General features: G+C 47.2%; 1 protein-coding gene across 2 annotated transcripts in view; it reads right to left on the reverse strand.

Annotated features, from left to right (window-relative positions):
* The window catches only part of ARHGAP6 (Rho GTPase activating protein 6), a 517,936-nt gene that overhangs the window by 10,450 nt on the left and 488,744 nt on the right, over positions 1-18,742 (reverse strand). For both annotated transcript variants that reach the window (XM_075539194.1, XM_075539195.1), the window contains exon 10: positions 9,715-9,812. In XM_075539194.1, coding sequence (XP_075395309.1) covers positions 9,715-9,812 — 98 coding nt within the window. The remainder of the gene's footprint in view (positions 1-9,714; positions 9,813-18,742) is intronic.

The following is an 18,742-nucleotide window of genomic DNA, read 5'->3' on the forward strand; positions in this document are numbered from 1 at the left end:
TGTCGGCGTTTCCCCCTTTTTACTGTAATGATAGCAAGCTCGTGCCCAAGCAACCCTGGCCCAGCCACATGGGTGGGTGTACTCATGGGGGTCTCAGCTTCCTCCAGGGTTTCTGACTAGGGGTTGGGTCCAGAATAAACCATCTGCGCCTCCGGGATGCACCTCGCCTGTCACTGAGGCATCAGGACCCGGGGACTGTCCCCAGAGGACATTTCCTACCCATGTGGAGTGAATAAGCTCTTAGCTCCTAACTGATGTCAGATAATCTTATGGGAAAAAGCCAGAGGAAAACCGTGAGAATTCTTTTCCAGAATTCGAGGCCTCTGCTGAATTTGATGGAGAACATTTTTTTAAAAAAAAAAAAAGGAAAGAAAACAATAACAAAAAAAAGCAAGTACTTTTGCTACACAGGGGGGAGGGGAGTCTTTAGCCACATGGCATCCAATTAAAGGGACAAAGTCTCCCTAATTCTGACAGGCATGACTCTCACAATAGCGATGTTCTGGCTGAGGAACAGATACATAGAAGGTCACCTGTTGCCCACTGTGGTGGAGCTCAGTTCACAGAGGGGGCTTGATGGGCCCACCAGGGCCAGGAATTTGATTCCCTGGTCCATCTCATTTGTCTCCCCAGACTATGGAACATTCATCCTGGAGTTATGAGCCAACCTCTCTAAATCCTATGAGAGTAACAATTGGAGGTATATAGAGGATGGCTCGTAATCCCAAAGGGCGCTAATCTGCAAGGTGTAGAGAAACATTACTCATACCGTATTATGTTAAAGATGATTTTGTGTATCTGAAAATATTCCTTGAAGGATGATTTTTTTACAAAGATACACTATATCAATAAATAAATATAAAGACAAACATTTGATGGACCCATGTCAGGCATGAACCATTTTTTGAACAGGTTCACATGGTGTGGCATTTGGTTGGCCATCCGTGACAGTGGGGACCCAAAGCCTGATTCTATGGGATGGTTAAAAGGAATTCAGGTCACCAGCCAAGAGGAATAACCATCAGAGTTATCGATGGCCCCTGTCTCTGCCCAGAACTCTGGTCCAAGTCTGCTTCTCTGCCTCACAGACCATACCGGAAGAGAACTCTTCCTTGTAATGTCAACAACCCGGGATTCCGCTAGGAGTGACGGGCATAAAGGGACCCCGTGGAAGATATTGCAGATGAATCTCAGGCTTGGGAACATTTGGATTCCTATGGAGCAAGCTGATGACTTAAAACCTATGGAATCGTCAGGCGGGAAGTACACCAATCATTGGGGCTCAGCTTGAGTCGGTGTTGGCGCTGGCGGGACATACCCTCCGACTTCATCTTATTGCTCTATCATTTTCCTTTCCCCAGCCCCCCAACCTACTTACTATGGTATTATTCATATCAGAATGAATAGTAGTTTGGCTTCCCGAAAGTATCGGTGGAGTGATGGGCAGGACAAGTCAGGGAGGTCTCACCTACACGCGTGGGGGAGGGATTCGCAAGGGCAGCATGCATCTTCGTGAGAGCATTTACTCTGGTCGAAACAAAGCACAGTGGTCACGAGAACAAAGATGACGGAAGCAGCGCACGAGTTCCGCCTTTGGCTCCACCGTCCCAACCAAGACTGGACATGTGAGCAGTGGGGCGGGGCGGTGGAGGGTCACACCCTTTCCTCAGGCTCTTCAGGGGGATGCTGGAAAATCCTAGTTGTTCTCAAAGTGGGCCCTGGAATGGCAGCCAAAGTGTGATCTGTGAACTTGTTAAAGGTGGGAATGCGCGGGCCCCAACCTGGAAGGATGGGCCAGGCAAGCTACGGATTTTGTGGGGCCCCGGTGCAAAATGAACGGGAGCGGCCTTTGATTTGAGAGCGCTCCCGATTTTCAAGATGGCAGCCTCAGAGCCTAAAACCAAGCTGGGGCTCTGGCATGAGGGCAGTGGGGGGTCGGGGAGGGGGCTGTCTGGGGCGTGACAGTGAGTCCTCAAGGCCACTGTGGAGCTCTGGGAAGGGAGAGAAGCACCGGCCGGTCGACTCCCCCTCCCATCCGCCCTCGGCAGTGGTGACACTGCCACAGGTCTGTGACGAAGGAAACCATCCGTGGGGTGAGTATGGGGCCATCTATAGGAGGAGCGAGGCCCTTTCCAGCTGGCGCCTGGACCTCTTCCTCCCGCAGCCAGCACCATCCAGATAGTGGACAGCATCCTGGTTGTGGATCAGCGCATGTTACAGTGAGAGTGTGGGAAGGAGAGACTAACCGACCGGCCTTTCTCTGCTCTTGCGGTTCATTCTCCTAAGTCAGGCCCCACTCAGGAGAGAGGTCCTGGAAGGTGGCTGAAGCTGTACCCAGGTGGCAGAGGTGTCTCTCAGGGGCTGAGGGGGTCACTTCTGAGAGCTGGCTCCTCACTTCTCAGCCACCCCATGTGTCTTGGCCATGACAAGGGACACACTGGGAGGTACAAGGTACACAGGGCAAGAGCTTTGTCAACTACATACCCTTTCGTGAAACAATCCTGTGGCCTGTGAGAACAGTACAAGTTAATATTTAGACAGGGTTCATTATGTGCCCGACAGAAATGTCTAGCGTTCTGGACACAGACCTATCAGGGCTTTCCAGAGCACATTTGTAGCCAGTGGGGCTAGAGACCCGGACATTCTGGACCTTAGCCTCCCTCGCAGCGCTCTCTTTCATTGGCCTGGCTTCTTCCTGCTTCTGAAGCTTTCTATTGCATCCCCACATTGCTGGGACATGGCTCATTTTATAAGATTAACTGTTTCCCTTAAAAGCAATTGGGCAAAGGTCTAAATAAATTAGATCACATTTATGAAGTGCTGGAAGATTTTTCATATTAAAAAAAAAGCTGAGCAGTCGTCCTCCTGAGCCAGAAAATGTGTGAGTGGCCAGGCCACGAGGAAACCCGGGGAAGGAGAGTGGAAACGTGGGACGGAGCCACAAAACAGAAAGGCCATTTCCCTGAGCCGGCAAGCTGGAGGGAAAACGAGAGAGGGGGGAGAGAATGGGAAAGCCCCTCCTCTTCAGACGCTACCCCATCATGAGCAGCTTACCTTGAGGTAGCCCTCAGCGGGCATTATCTTCATGCAGGCCAGGGTCAAATTGGCACACACTCCAATTTTCTGAGCCCCTGCTCTAAGATTTGCCCACCAGGAAGAAGCCAATTTTGAGTTCAGAGCCCCAATCAAACACATCCAAAATTCATGTATTTCCTTACAGGGAAATCTTTACTTCAACCAATGTTTGCGAAAGCATGGAACACACAGCGGCCTCTCTTCTGCTAAGTCTGGAGCCTGTAATGGATGATGGCTGGGGCCCCTGTGGACACGTTTGCTCCCAGGCAGTGTAGGACTCCTCTTGAGATCCGAAATCCCCCGGCCCACCCCACCATGCGTGGGCAGTTCTAGCTGATCACACAGGCCTGGGATGAGCATGGAGACTGAGTCACGTTCTCACCCTTACCGTGGTCCCTCCAGGTCAGGGTGTAAACGCGCTGGCCGGGTGCTGTGGGCAGGCCTGCCCTGCAGCCGGGAGCACAGAACTGGTTCTGTGGATAAATGGAAAACTCCAGTTCAATTGCTGAGCTAGCCCAGCCAGCCACACGAACAGAGATGTCCAACGTGTGCCGGCTGCCTCCTGGGCTGCATCGTTCCGTGGATAGCTAGATTGGCCACCCAAGTGGTTGTTTCTCCAACCATGTCACCATCTTGGAGGCTAGGAGACTGTGAAAGGCATCTGCTCCCAGAGTGACTGGGAATTGAGGGAGGATTTTCACATCCATCGTGCTCTGCTCAGCAAAGTATTCCTTCTGCTGAATCCTAGAGGCCGAGTCACGTCACCCAGAAAAGGGGCTGCCATGGACCTGAACTGTCTGTCCCCCCACCCATGCCAGCACCTTTAACATCAGAGCTCACACTGGACTCGGATGTACACTTCCCTCTGGTTTGATCCCTTCTCAATTTGCTCCTAGTAACCGTGGTATACAGATACAGACATTAAACCAGACAGCTTTCACCCCTGTAAGTTAACCGTGCACCTGATAAAAGACCTTCATATCAATGTCTTACACAGTTATAAGGAATCTACAAATCACACAGGGCAGGCATCTGGAAAAAAAAGAGGTGGGGTGGGTGACGTGCCCCAGGCTCTGTCCCTTCTGAACGATACTCCCTGGAATATTCCACTCGGGAACGCCCGGTTCCACATCAAGTTTTTCCCTGATGAAAAAGCTTCTTTTGCTTGGGGAACGTATTTGTGCGTGTGCCACACTCCACCGTTTCCCAGGGAACTGGAACCGAATGACCACTGACGACACCAATTACTGCCACTCAGGAGGATGCATCTCTGATATAGTGCCTGGCCAAAGTCCGTTTTCTAAGCTCTGAAACATCTTGAACATCTCTCTCTCTCTCTCTCTCTCTCTCTCTCTCTCTCTCTCTCTCTCTTTCTCAAACAAATCCCAGTCAAAGAAAAACCCAAATGATAGTCCATTCTCTAACACACCAAGAGAAGGAGGTCTGTGATGATCTCTGCCAGATTCAAATGAAGGGCCTCCCTAACCCTAAGAGATGGGATCCCTTCAATGTGATGCCTTTCAATGGCAAGGAGGGGAGAAGGTGGATTTCTCATTTGACAGGCATGTCATTGAGCAAAAGGCGAAATCATATGCCACTGTTACAATTCTTTTTTTTAAATCTTTCCAGGCAAACATGATCTTTGTGGTCCTGTTGACTAGCTATATATATATATATATATATATAATTTCACATTTTACATAGACCATGAAAGGAATGAACTACATTGAAATTTCAAAACTGAGGGGTTTGGCTCATCTATTCCATAATGAAGAAGGTTTTATTTGGATCTTGTCTTCTGAGTATGGCAGGGAAGCTGTCCGTCTGGCAAGTTCCTCACACATTTTCAGACCCCACACCACTGAGACTTTCTAAGATGGAAAACTGCCCCCGCAGGGGTTCACAGGCTAGCAATATTTACAGAAGCAGCCTGGCTGCCTCCCCCACCTGCCACCCTGAGAAGCTGGTGGGTTCGGATTGCTGAGCTTTTAGTGAGCAGCGAGTTCTTTAATATCGGTGCTACCTCATTTCCTTCAACCCATAGTGACATGCCACTAGCTAGTCACTGCAGATGAGCTGGGCTCTACTCCCTAGCTACCTCTGGTTTTAAGATGCCATGATAATCATTGTTCATGTGAATCATACGTCTTGCAAAGCATCCTGTATGTGCAGAATCCTGGGGACACACAGAGCCAGGGGCAAAAAAAAAACAAAGTGCCTCTCTGTGCTGTTTTTTTTTCCTTTTTTAATGGTTCACTAGCCGCCCCCCCCCGAACATTAAAACAGTTGAAAAATATGGGAAACTGGAAAAGCTGGTCCTGATTTCCAGTTTATATATTTATGACAAAATAGAATCAATCAGAGTGCCATTTGATACCAGCTTAATTAAAGCAGTTGGCGTGGAGCCAACTCAGACTCACGGTGGCCCATCCCCGAGTCTCTGGAAGCAGACCACCAGGCCTTTCTTCCTAGGCACCCCTGGGTGGACTTAAACTGCCCACATATCAGTGAACACGCAGGCACAGTCGGCAGCTAACTGATTTAGCCGAGCATCCTGCACCTCCTGATAATCAGCTTCAGTTCATTTGTACTTCTTTACGAATTGTTGTTTGATTAAGGGAAGCTGTTAAACAAGGCTCTGTGGACAAGCAAAGAAGTCGATTTTGAACACATTGTGGATGTGTTTTGCTTCCACATAAGCCCCCAGTTCCCCTTTTGCTTCCGGCTAGCTGCAATACGGGTTGGCATGGTACTAGTCTTCTAAAAAATGTTTTGCAATTTTGTTCATCATGGGATGTTGATATGAATTTTGATGATTTAAAATCCTCAATTCCAATATGCCTTGTTTGAATGACTGAGTATTCTGCCGCGCCTCTCCCCCTCCGCCCCGCCATTTCCATGTTGGTTCTGCTGCCTGCGCCTACTTCCCATCTGCCCTTCCTCTGATGAACCTTGAAATTCCATCTCCTATTTCCATGTATGTGGACATCCAAGAGGGGACAGGGACTCAACTTTAAATATCTTTGGAGGCAAGAGCTTATACTTCGAATAAATATATCAGACAAAACCATAGAAAACAGAATTTTGTATCCGTGAAATAATTGAAAAAACAAAACCAACAATCTCTTGAAATCTCCTTTGGTCATTTTGTTGGCTCAAGCCAAAAATGGAAGTAGACAAGCCCCGGAAACCAGAAGGAATCTGCCTTCCACAGCCCCAAGTTCCTCATGGTGCAAAAAGGGGCCCATGCAAAGCGCAGTCCACAACCCTGCGGCCCTAAAATGCCAATTAATGTTTGATCTCTCACAACAGAAATCATTAGAAAGGTAGTCTTGTTCTTGGTTTTACATTCACTTGAAAACTTGCTTCTCTGTCCCTCCAATACAATCCAGCACCATTTCTCCTTGCTGGCATGGGGATCTACCCTCTCATTGCTGTTTTGTCAACAGGCAGCGGAGGCCAGAAGCTTCAGGCAAACGAAATCACTAACAGTCTTGCAGGTGATCTTTCTCCAAATAAAGGCTGCAAAACTCAAGCCAGAAACACTGTGCATTGTGGTGCAGCTCGTCTAGGGCTTCTTCCACATTACCTGCCAACCTGTCACCTGTAGATCCTCCCCAGAGCTCCCTGGCCTGTGGTAAACGGGTCTGTCATCCCACATGTGGGCCTTTGCCCCATCACACCGAAGTACCAAAAGCCATGCCAACTCTCTAGTTTACAGATGAGGAAACTCAGATGCATTTTCCCCAAGACCACACAGCTAATGGCAGTGGAACTGGAATTGAAACTCAGGGTGTCTGGCTCCAGAGCTGAAGAAGGTGACTAGTGTGTTATACTTAGATACCAGGCAGTCACTTGGACAACTGAGTTACTGACGGGTAATTGATATGTCCTTGTAGTCAGTATCCTCTGGCAGTTTAGGCGACCACAATCTGTCACCATTTCTTGACTTATGCACGACGACCTCCTACTCAGTGGTTCAGCACTCAGCTGCTAACCCAAAGGACATCAGTTCAAATCCGCACATGGCTTTTCAGGAGAAAGATTGGGTCTTGGAAACTCTGCAGGGTCATTCTACTCTGCCCTGTAGGGTCACTTGGCAATGGGTTTGGGTTGGTCTGGCCTTCCATCTGGCCACAATCTTCCTGATGCCCCTCCTAGTCAACACATGCACTGCTCTGGCCAACCCCCAGTTCATGCTCGCCATCCATCCTGTGTATGCTTCCTTCCCAGTTCACGGCCAATCTGTCTTGACAATGCAGGCCACACCTCTTTCCCTGTACCACATGCCACATGGATTTATGGTTGGCTGTGGTGGCTCCTTTGGAAAGTTTGATGTCACCTCCAGTCCCCCCATGACAGGCCACACAGAGCCCACAGGGTGCCACTAAGCTACTGGGGCTCAGTGGGCCAACTCTTTCCAATCACCAGGACACTTAGAAAAATTCCAGTGCTCAGCCTGCCCCCTAGACCAAATGGACTAGCATCCCCGAAAGCGGTGCCAGGGCATAATACTCCATCAAAATCCTCAGCAGACTCGAGTGGACAGGCCAGTCTGAAGACCACTAACGCCCCCCTGGTTTGCACTTGGGGACATCTTTTAGCACATGCTCCCTCCCATGCTGGCCTGGGCGGAGTCCTCTGAAAGCAAAAATGGCCAAAAGCCCCTGCCATTTCAAGCCCGGAGCCTCGGCCGTAGCACCTGGGCGCCTATTCCAAGTGCAGATGCTCAGGCCTCCCCCGAGCGACTGATCAAGTGGCAGCATTTTCACAGGGGCCCCAGGAGATCATGTGATCAATATAACTTAAAGAGGGATTCACAGAGAGCAATGTGCCCGGATCTATTTTCTTGCCAAAAGGAGGGAGATGAATGGGTTCCTTGGTATCATAACTAAGCCAGACTCCAGTCTAGAAATCCAGACCAAGTGATGCCAGCCCCTTTGTGGCATGTGAACCTCGTTTGCAGGAGCCCTGGTGCCCTAGTGGTTCCATGTTGGGCTGCTCACCCCAAGGCCAGCTGTTCTGCGGGAGCAAGAAGAAGCCTTCCACTTCTGTCAAAAGTGGCATTCTCAGCAACTGTAGGGGCACTTCTCCCCTGACCTCTAGGGTCATGGTGGGTATCAGAAATGACTCAGTGGCAGGGAGTTTGGAACATCCTCCCAGTCACTTGTGGGACTTGGGGCAGTCTGAATCCGGAGAGAGAGGTGGCCTGAACCTCCATTTGGCCTGGCAAATATGGGGGCAGAGGTGGGCTCTAAAAGATGCATTTTTAAAAGGCTACTCAATTAAAGTCTCTCTTCCCTCAGCAGTAAGAAATGGGGAGACACTGAACTTAGTGCTAGTGGCTGCAAACATAAAGTTTGGCGGTTCAAAACCATTGCTGTGGGTCAAGCACCTTGAGATCAGCTCCCAATAAGAAACCCCAAGGGGCAGAGTACCAAGCAAACAGGAGGTTGCTGGGAGGCCACATGGACTCGACAGAACCCGACAAAAGCAATCACATCACATTGTTATAAAGAGTGGGAACTTCATACCATCGAATTTTTCTTCACAAAACTGCTATGACAATGTAGCTTTTTCTTGCATTAAACATAGCTTTAAGTGGATGTTAATTCATTAAATTTGACATCAATAGGACTAACTTATCACAGATAATGGCTTTAAAACCTTCATCAGACTTAATACACATAAGACATACCCTTATATATTTTATATCTGAGCAAGAAAGAAAAATGCTATGAATTAGGACAAATCATTGACTGTAACATTCATCTCAAATTCAGAGAAGACAAAATACAGGGAAATGTGTCTTAGAATTATTGGAATTTTACAGATTAGAAATACAATAGACACTTTCATGAGAGGATAACAACCTTCTTGTCACCAGTTCCGGTGTCATTGTTTTGACATGGCTTCTGATCAGTGTGATATTATCTCGTGGATTGACTTTGCCAAATGTCCAACACCCCTGACTCTCTCTGCCTTGATCCGTGTGGGCGTTGGCATTAACCACAGTATGTGACAAAATACACACATTCAGAGTTTTTCTTTTGGGGACAAATGTGTCAGCCAATGTCCGTAGCATTACATGCCTTTTTCTCATCTAAGCCAAGGCCCATGTGGAGCCCACCGTGCATTTTTGCCAAAAGGATACTCATTTCAGAGAATGGAAGAGCTAAGAGGGTGCCCACCTCTTGGCTACAGTACCATTCCCACTGGTGGGGTAGCATCCTTAAGACCTGTGTCTCCCAACACAGCTTATCATGCTTCCAGCACAGCTTATCATGCTTCCAGCAGCCGAATGGCGATGCCCTTCATAGTCCTTAATGCTTTTCATCAGTGTGTCAGGGCTCCCTGCTCCCAGCACATCCTGACCTCTAGTCAACACCATCAAAAGCACCCAAATGGGATAGTGAAACTCAGTGTGTGGGGAGACCAGAAAGTGGTTTGCAAGGTGATAGGTCGATGGGCGAGCCCAAGACATTCTCCGGTTAGGTGGACTAGCCCAATTAGTAGAAATTTGCCAGATGTCACTGGAGATGGCAATGCATAAATTTCTGCAAACCCTTCTACATGATTAGAAATGGAAATCGGCCACCCCAACACAGATGCAGCAGAATGGAAAGCGGCAATACTCACGACAACTGGGAAGCCTTCCTTCTGAGCAAATAGTCCACGACATCAGGGTCGGTCTCCAACAGGCTGATCAGTACTTCGTTCTGGAGATCCGGGGATACCTGGAGGGGCCAGGCAATGGGCCATGAGTAACGTCATTTGGGGAAAGGTCCAATATGGTCCTGAGCAACTTTATAATAGCACAAAGCAGAGCTCTATATTCTATGACTTGCTGGTTCAAACTAAAGCTATGCTAACACATATTGCCAGATTCATCCTAAAGGCAAACTGGATGGTTACCAAGTAGTCATACCACTCCTCCTATGCCTGGGGCACAGCCTGATCCCTTGGGTGCTTCTGTTGCTCAGATTAGATTTTCTTGACTTTGAATAAGCAAAAATAGAGTGGTTAAGAGGTCTGGAGCCCCTACGGTATTGTCCAAACAAGGGTACTTTTTGGAATTCATATTGATGGCTGAGACAATACAGCAGTACAGTACAGTTCTGACATAGAACTGCCAGACGTTCAGGCCTGATTCAGAAGAGCACGTGGAACAAGGGATATCATTGCTGAGGGAAGATGGATCTTGGCTCAGAGCACAGAACACCAGAAAGAGGTTTACTTGTGTTTCCTTGACTGTGCGAAGGCCTTTGACTATGTGGCCCATAGTTAACTTTGGACAGCCTTGAGAAGAACTGGAAGTCCAAAACAGTTCATTGTGCTCATTCAGAACTTGGATGAGCGGCAGTTGTGTGAACAAAACAAGGGCATACGGCATGGTTTAAAATCAGGAAAGGTGTGCGGCAGGGTTGTATCCTCTCACCATACTGTTTAACCTATATGCTGAGCAAATTGTCAGAGAAGTGGGATTATGTGAAGAGGAGTGTGGCATCAGGATCAGAGGAAGGCTTATTAACAACCCGTGTACGCAGATGACACAAGGTTGCTTGCTGAAAGTGTGAGGAGGGCTTGAAGCACTGGCTGCTGAAGAGCAAGGCTTGCAGCCTTCAGTATGGCTCACAAATCCATGTAAGGAAGACCAAGATCCTTACAACTGGACCAATAGGTAGCATCATGATGACTGGAGAAATGGTTCAATTTGTCATGGATTTCCTCTTACTCGCATCCACAACCAATACGCATGGAAGCAGCAGTCAAGAGGCCAGAGGACCTATTGCATTAAGCACATCTACTGCCCAAGACCTCTTTAGAGTACTGAAGAGCAAGGCTGTTTCTTTAAGGACTAAGGTGCGCCTGACCTAAGCCATGGTATTCTCCAGCGCCTCATCTGCATGTGAAAGTTGACCATTGAAGAAAGAAGAGCATAGAAGAATCGATGCATTTGAATGGTGGTGCTGGAGAAGAATAGTCAAAGCACCATGCCCTAGTCAAAGGACAAATCGACCTGTATTGGAAGAAGTAAGGGCAGAGTGCTCCTTAAAGGCAAGGATGGCAAGACTTGACCTGACAGACTTTGGATATACTGTCAGGAGGGACCAGTCCCTGGAGAAGGACAGCACGCTTGGTAAAGTGGAGGGGCAGTGAGAAAGAGGAAGGCCCTCGATGAGATGGATTGGCACCACAGCTGCAGCCATGGGCTCAGGCACAGGAGGAATTGTGGGGAAGGAGCAGGACCACACAGTGTTTCATTCTGTTGTGTGAGCTGACTCCACGGTACCTAACAACAACAGCCCAGAACTATGACAAGACAAGAGGCATATATGATGATTGTCCTGGGACGTTCTCGAACATCTGGCCAGTCTGTTAAGAGGATAGAAATTTGAGCCAGGCTGCCAGTATTTGAAGACCATCTCCACCACTTACTAACTGTAGTTGGTAACCCCAAACCAAACCCACTGCCATTGAGTTGATTCTGACTCATAGCAACGTGATAGGTGAGGTAGTTAGTTTCTTGTGCTAACCTGGCCAATAAACACATGTGGGGTTAATTGAAGGGCGGAGAGATAAATGGCTCAGTAAGCCACACCTTTCTAGTTCTTGAGTCTCTTGCTTTCTGATGGTTGGACCAGGGTTCAGTTCCCGTAGCCAGTTCCTTGCTTTAACTGACAAGGCTCACTTCCTGCAAGACATCCCTGAGGAGAAGCCACATGGACCTACCCTGATGCAGCCCTGGGTGCTGGAGCAGCCGTGTGGAGACCCCTGCCAACACTGAGATGCTTATACATTCACTAACTCGGCTTTCCTCCTGCAGTCTGCATCATTGTGTGTGTTTTGTGAGATGGAGGAGGACTTTGTGGATTTGTGTTGAGCATATGGGTTAATGGGTTAATGTTGGACTTGTGGGCTTGGGCAGCACTGGATTGGGGTGTTTTCTCGATGCATACTTAACCTTTATATAAAACTCTCTCTTATACATGAGTTTCTGTGGATTTGTTTCTCTAAAGTACCCAGACTAACACAATAAGCCAGAGTACAACTTCCCCATAAGGTCACCAAAGGTAGAATCTTTACAGACAGCCACATCTTTTCCCCACTGAGTGGCTGGTAGGTTTGGACCGCCAAGCTTCCCATTAGCTGGCAGTCAAGCACTTTAACTACCATGTCAGCACACGTTTTGTTTTGTTTTTTCTTGGTCTCCATCTCCGCATCAGGGCCAATCATAGTCCTCACCACAAAGTCTGGTGGGAATTATTAAATGAGCTTTTACATGTTAAGAACTCAAAACAGTACCTGACCCATAGTAACCCCTCAATATAACAACAGAAACCAGGTTGGCTCCTTCACTTGCACCCTCTCCTTTAACATTCGCTGCTTCCTGAATTCCTTTCCCTGTACCCTGATTTCTCTCTCCCCAGTGACTCTTTTCCTTCTTCCTAATTCCATGAGACAGTCACTAGTTTTTATTTAAGAGTTTTACAATGTGAGATTAGCATGCTTCTCTATGTCTGACCTACAATGCGTTAGAACAGCGGTTCTCAACATGTGGGTTGCAACCCCTTTGGGTCGCCCGACTCATCACAGTAGCAAAATGACAGTGATGAAGTAGCAACGAAAATAATGTTCTGGTTGGGGGGGTCACCACCACATGAAGAACTGTATGGAAGGGTTGTGGCATGAGACAGGTTGAGAACCACTGCATTAGAAGAAGGCCTCCCTACCTTGACACACGCATGTGGAAATGTTCTATGAGAGAAGGCTGCACCCAACACCACTGGCTTTCTATTCTGTAGCTACTGCTGGTAAGCCTAACCAAGGGAAACTGAAACTACTGGGAAAAACAAAATTTCAGTCGGATTCTCTCACCCGTGGGCTCACAGAGAAAACTCTTAATGATTGCAAGGGCAAGTCTTTGGAGAATAAGTGGCTAGTGGAAGAATTTCCCCTCTGCCTCTTGCCGAACTCAATTGCTATTGAGTTCTGAGAAGCTGGAAACAATTTTATTAATAAAAACAAGGATGAGAAAATAAGAACTCTTTCCTCGTCTCACTAATCTGTTCCTCTGACTTCATCCTGCATCTTTGTTAATGACATCGCTAAGTTCTACTTGCAGAAGTTCACCATCTCTGACTTCTATTCAAACTTCGGTACCCCCTGCCTTCTCCACTTGGAGCAAGGTGTACCAACCAATACCATCTCCGTGATGCTACTTATTTCTCTCCTCCCTCTTCCATCTGAGAATTACCAAGGGTTGAGCCCTAATTCATCCTTTGTTGTTGTCATCTGTTGGCCATTAGAAACCACCATTTCCTCCTTATTTTAACTGCTAGACCACAATTTCCCTTCAGAGAATCAACTGCTCCCTAATGCTTAGCTAAAGGGTGAAGTATGAATCCTAGTCTAAATCAATCAATCATTCCATTCTCCAGAACACTGGGGTTGTTTGTGACAGTGAGCAATGCATGTGTGACTCCACTGTTGTCAGGTGCTGTCAAGTCAGTTCTGACTCATAGTGACCCTATGGAGAACAGAAGGAAACACTACCTGGGCCTGCACCATCCTCCTAATTGTGGCTCTGGGCCCATGATTCCAGCCACTGTCTCAATCCTTTTTCTCAAGGTCTTTCTCCTTTCCTATTTTACCAAGCATGATGTCCTTTTGCAGGGACTGGTCTCTTCTGATAACGTGTCCAAAGCACCTGAGATGAAGTCTCAACAGCCTCGCTTTTAAGGGCCTTTCTGGCTGTACTTGCAAGACCAATCTCCCTAATCTTTCAGCAGTGTGGGCTACTGTCAATATTCTTCACCAGCACCACCATACAAGCCTCTCAGTTCTTCTTTGGTCTTCCTTAGCCAACGTCCAGATTTTGTGTTTTGAGTCAGGTGCACACTAGTCCTCAAAGGAACACCCTCACTCTTTAACATTTGAAAGAGGCATGTGCAGCAGATGCGCCCGTGAAACCCTGTGTTAGCTTTCTCGTCTGCTGCTTCTCTGAGCACTGCTGTGGCTCAAGGAAGATGAACTCCTCGGCCGCTTCCGTCTTCCCTACGTTCATCACGATGTTACCCGCTGTGAAGCTTCTGGTTTCATTTACATGGAGTTGCAATCCACACTGAAGGCTGTCGCCCTTGATCTTCATCAGTGATGAATGCCTTAGGGGCAATGAAAAGTCATGAAGAAGCCACCGAGACTTCTTTGAGAGAGGTACTCCTCTGACCTGCATGCCATCTGAGCATTGTGCCGACAACTAAGGAACAATACCAAGAGGTGGAGACAGAGAGAAAAGGGATCACTTGGCATCATTCAAGCATTGAATAAAGTGATGCCAGAAGTCGTAGTTGTTCTTGGGTTGCTCCGCTATGCACGCTCAAGGATCCCTGAGCTCGACTGAGTTGAGTTCTTCTTGAGTTTAAAGAAAACATACTTCCTTGATGCAATAGCCTACTAATTTGGGAGTCCACCTTTACCCCCTCTCTATGGTTGTCAGAATGCTCTTAGTAAAGTACACGCTCTCGCAAACACCTGATCCCTACAGTTGAGGTCCTTCATTTGCTTACTGCCTTTCAGATGTATGCTTGCTATCTTCCCCCAGGAAGCATCCTCACCTACCTTTGACTTAGCACCATTTCATGTCTCACTTATAGATGCTTGTCATCCACATTGCTTTAGTTCATTATCTAAATAGCTGGTGAGGATCTCTGGTGATGCTATCGAGTACCAACACTGGATACTGGGAACTTAGTTGCACACCCAACGGACCAGAGCCCTTGTCCGCACAGACTGGGAGTTGTTGTGAGGTGCCCTCAAGTCGGTTCTCATTCCTAGCGGCTCCATGCCCAACAGAACGAAACACCACCCGGTCCTGCCCCATCCTCACAATTGTCCCTGTGCCTGAGCCCATGGTTGCAGCCACGGTGTCCAGCCATCCCCTTGAGGGCCTTCCTCTTTCTCCTGCCCCTCTACTTTACCAAATGTGATGTCCTTCTCCAGGGACTGGTCGCTGTTGACCACATGTCCTAAGTACATGAGACAAAGTTTTGCCATTCTTGTCTCTAAGGAGCAGCTTTATTTCTTTCAAGCTATATTGGTTTGTTCTTATTTGTACTCATTTCAAAGAAAGGGGATCCAACAAAAGTGCTCAAATTATAGAACAATATCATTAATATTGTGGATACCAAGCAATGTAGTGGTTATGAGTTGGGCTGTGATCCACATGGTTGGCAGATCAAAATCACCAACAGTTCTGTGAAAGGCTGGACTTTGTACTGCTGTAAACAGTTCCAGTCTCAGAAACCCACAGAGGTTTGCTCTGAGTCAGCATTGACGTGATGACTGTGAATTAGAGTGAAAAATTTTTGATATCACATGTAAATCAAATTTATCTGAATACCATCCAACAATGGTTGCTGCAGTACATAGATGGGGGGAGTCTCCAAAGGATCAGGTCGGACTCAGAAGAGGATGTGGAAAAGGGATAGCATTACTGATGTCAGATGGGTTTTGCCAGAAGGCAAGGAATCCCAGAAAGATGTTTACTAGTGTTCTTTTTAATCATTGTATTGGGGGCTCATACAACTCTTATCACAATCCATCCATCCATCCATCCATCCATCCATCCATCCATCCATCCATCCATCCATCCATCCACTGAGTCAAGCACATTTGTTGCCAGCATTATTTTTGAAACATATTCTTTCTACTTGAGCCCTTAATATCAGCTTCTCATTTCCCCTTTCTCTCCCCCACCCACCCTCCCTTCCTCATGAACCCTTGATAATTTATAAATTATTATTTTTTCATTTCTTATACTGATCGATGTCTCCCTTCACCAACTTTTCTGTTGTCCATCCCGAGGAGGGGATTATACGTAGATCATTGTGATTGGTTTTGCCATTCTCCCCCGACCTTCCCCCTACCCTCCTGGTATGGCTACTCTCATTATTGGTTCTGGGGGGTTTATCTATCCTGGATTCCCAGTGTTATCTCGCTCTTATCTGTACCAGTGTACATGCTCTGGTCTAGCCGGATTTGGAAGGTAGAATTGGGAGCATGATAGTGGGCGGGGGGAGTATTAAAGAACTAGAGGAAAGTTGTACGCTTCATCAGTGCTATACTGCAGCCTGAGTGGCTCATGAAAGGCATTCAACTGTGTAGGTAATGGGAACTCCAGAACACTGCATTATGCTTATCCACATCCTGTATATGGACCAAGAGGCAGATATGCAAACAGAACAAGGGGATACTGCATGGTTTCAAAGCAGGAAAGGCACGTGTCAGGGTTCTATTCTCTCACCATACCTAGTCACTCTGTCTGCCAAGCAAAGGAGCCAGAATGTTGCATCAGGACTGGAAGAAGGTATCGACTAGAGAGCCAGGAGAAAACAACGGAGGAGGGTGATGGCGAGGGTCGGTGAGTCAGTAGTGGTGGTGTTGAGGCCATGGAGAAGCTGGAATTTTAGCAGAGAACTGAGGTTGATGAAGGAGTTGAAGAAATTCACTCCAGGGAGAACAGAAGGAAAAAGCAATCAACTGGAAGCATCTTGATTCGGGATCAGCGAGGGGGTCAGTGAGGTTGGAAAGGAGTGAGGAAAGAGGCAAGTAGTAGGAAGTAAGTCAGCAAGGTGGCCAGGGCCAGATGTTGGGGATTCTCAAGGGTGACGTTAAGGGCATCTGCTCACATTCTAAGTGGGAAGGGGAGCCACTGGAGATTTGAGCAGAGGACTGACAGGAACTGATCTCATCCTGACTGTTGAGCTGAGAAGCAAAGGGAGGAAACTGGGGAACAGGAAAGAGCTGTGGAAATCATCCAGACAGGAGACGATGGAGGGCTGAACGAAGAGGATGGGGAAATTAAAACTATTTTGATCTGGCAGCTATGTCTGTTTTAGTATATTTACTGGATAGATGGATGGATGAGTGGGTGGGTGGGTGGATAGATGGATGGAGAGAGAGAGAGAGAAGAAAAAAGAGGAAGAGGAAAATTAACAGACAAGAATTCGAAGAAGGAATGACTTCAATGTTTTGTGCCTAGGCAACTGGAAGGGCGGCTTGCCTTTAACTCATGTGGAGAAGATGCAGGAAGACAAGACAAGATTAGGAGTCTGGCTCTGGCAGGAAGGCTGAGAGGTCTGTGAAACACCCATGTGACTAAGCTATCTAGCAGACAGTCAGGTCTCAGGGTCCAGAGTTCAAGGAGGTCCCAGCTGGAGAAAGAACTTTGGGAGACACACGTCACTGACCTTTCAAGGTCTCGGACTTGTCTGCAGTGGTCTGAGAATGAAGATGGAAAGAAAAGAGACGAGGGCAGAACTTTAAGGGTAGGACAAAGAGTTTCCTGAGTTATAGACTTTGCACTTACTTTAGAGGCCAAATTAAACAAAGCAAATGTCTGATTGTTTCTACTGGAATTTTTTAGGAACACCATAACCCACTATTACATCAATCTCTTTTGAATGTGAGACCTAAGGGGTGAAAACAAGGAGAATTGAAAAATGAGTAGTGAGGAAAAACACATTATAGAATAAAAATGTATACCTAGAATTCTTTACAAAATAATCTTCTAGAAATGAATTCAATCAAGTACACATATTTTCCTCTAGTTATTTTAAGTTCGCTAGGCTTAGACAAGTAATAGAAACTTATTTTCAACACTAGTGCTTCCCCACTAACAAACAAACAGAGTGTATCTCTTCCGAGGTGCTACAGGAACCCTAATAATAATTCGTGATAGGTAGGCGGATGTTTATACTGATAAATTATCCATTTGGACATATTGGTAGAACAGGTTGGAGGAAGCATCGTTATTGCAAAAATCGTTGCTCATACATGTTTTATCAAAACATCCTGTCATTCTGAAGAGGTTTTATTCATGCAGTTAGCCTTGACTTTCAAAATTTACTGAAGTCTCCTTTCTGGGCAGTTCGCATCATGAAGCATTACATTACAAGCTGTAGACTGACTGTTGGACTACATTCAATGGTCCTGGGAAGAAAGGGCAGGTAATAGGTTTCTGAAGACCTTGGGGGAAAAAAATCACACGGAGTGCAGTTCTACTCTGAAACACACGAATTCACCAAGCACCAGGATCCAAGCCACTGGCTTTATGAAGCCATTGGCACAAGTGGTTTGTGACTGAACCCACCGGGGAGCTCTGAGGAAGAAAGGACTGGCTAGCTGTTTCCACAGAGGCAGCAGTTAAGAAAACCCTGGAGCAGTTTTCTACCCTGCAACACGTGGGGCTCTCCGTGCATCAAAATGGCCCCGACAGCAAGACGCTCTTGGTCTTTGGAAGTTTATGGGATGAGTCTTCATTTTCTATTCACGGAAATGATGCTTACCACCGAAACAAAAGTGAAGTGAGAAATGGATAGGAAACAGCCCTTTAAAGGGAGTGAGAAAACAGTCCAGGAGCATCACTCACATATGGCCTGAATTAGGAAGTGGGATGCTGTGGAAAGCATGAGAGTTGGCAGCCCAAGGTCCATCCGTGGCTCTGCTGCTTATGAGGACAGTAAGGGTGGAGACACCAAATGGCTGATCCCCCTTGCGCATGCGCTTTTGCACTGGCCACACCAGTGGAAGGTAACTTTTCTGAGGGAAAGAAAGCCTGCAACAGCTACAGGCTCCTTGTGTGGTAGTTCCTTCTCTGTCAGCT

Source organism: Tenrec ecaudatus, chromosome X (assembly GCF_050624435.1).
Source record: "Tenrec ecaudatus isolate mTenEca1 chromosome X, mTenEca1.hap1, whole genome shotgun sequence".
NCBI classification, from domain to species: Eukaryota; Metazoa; Chordata; class Mammalia; order Afrosoricida; family Tenrecidae; genus Tenrec; species Tenrec ecaudatus.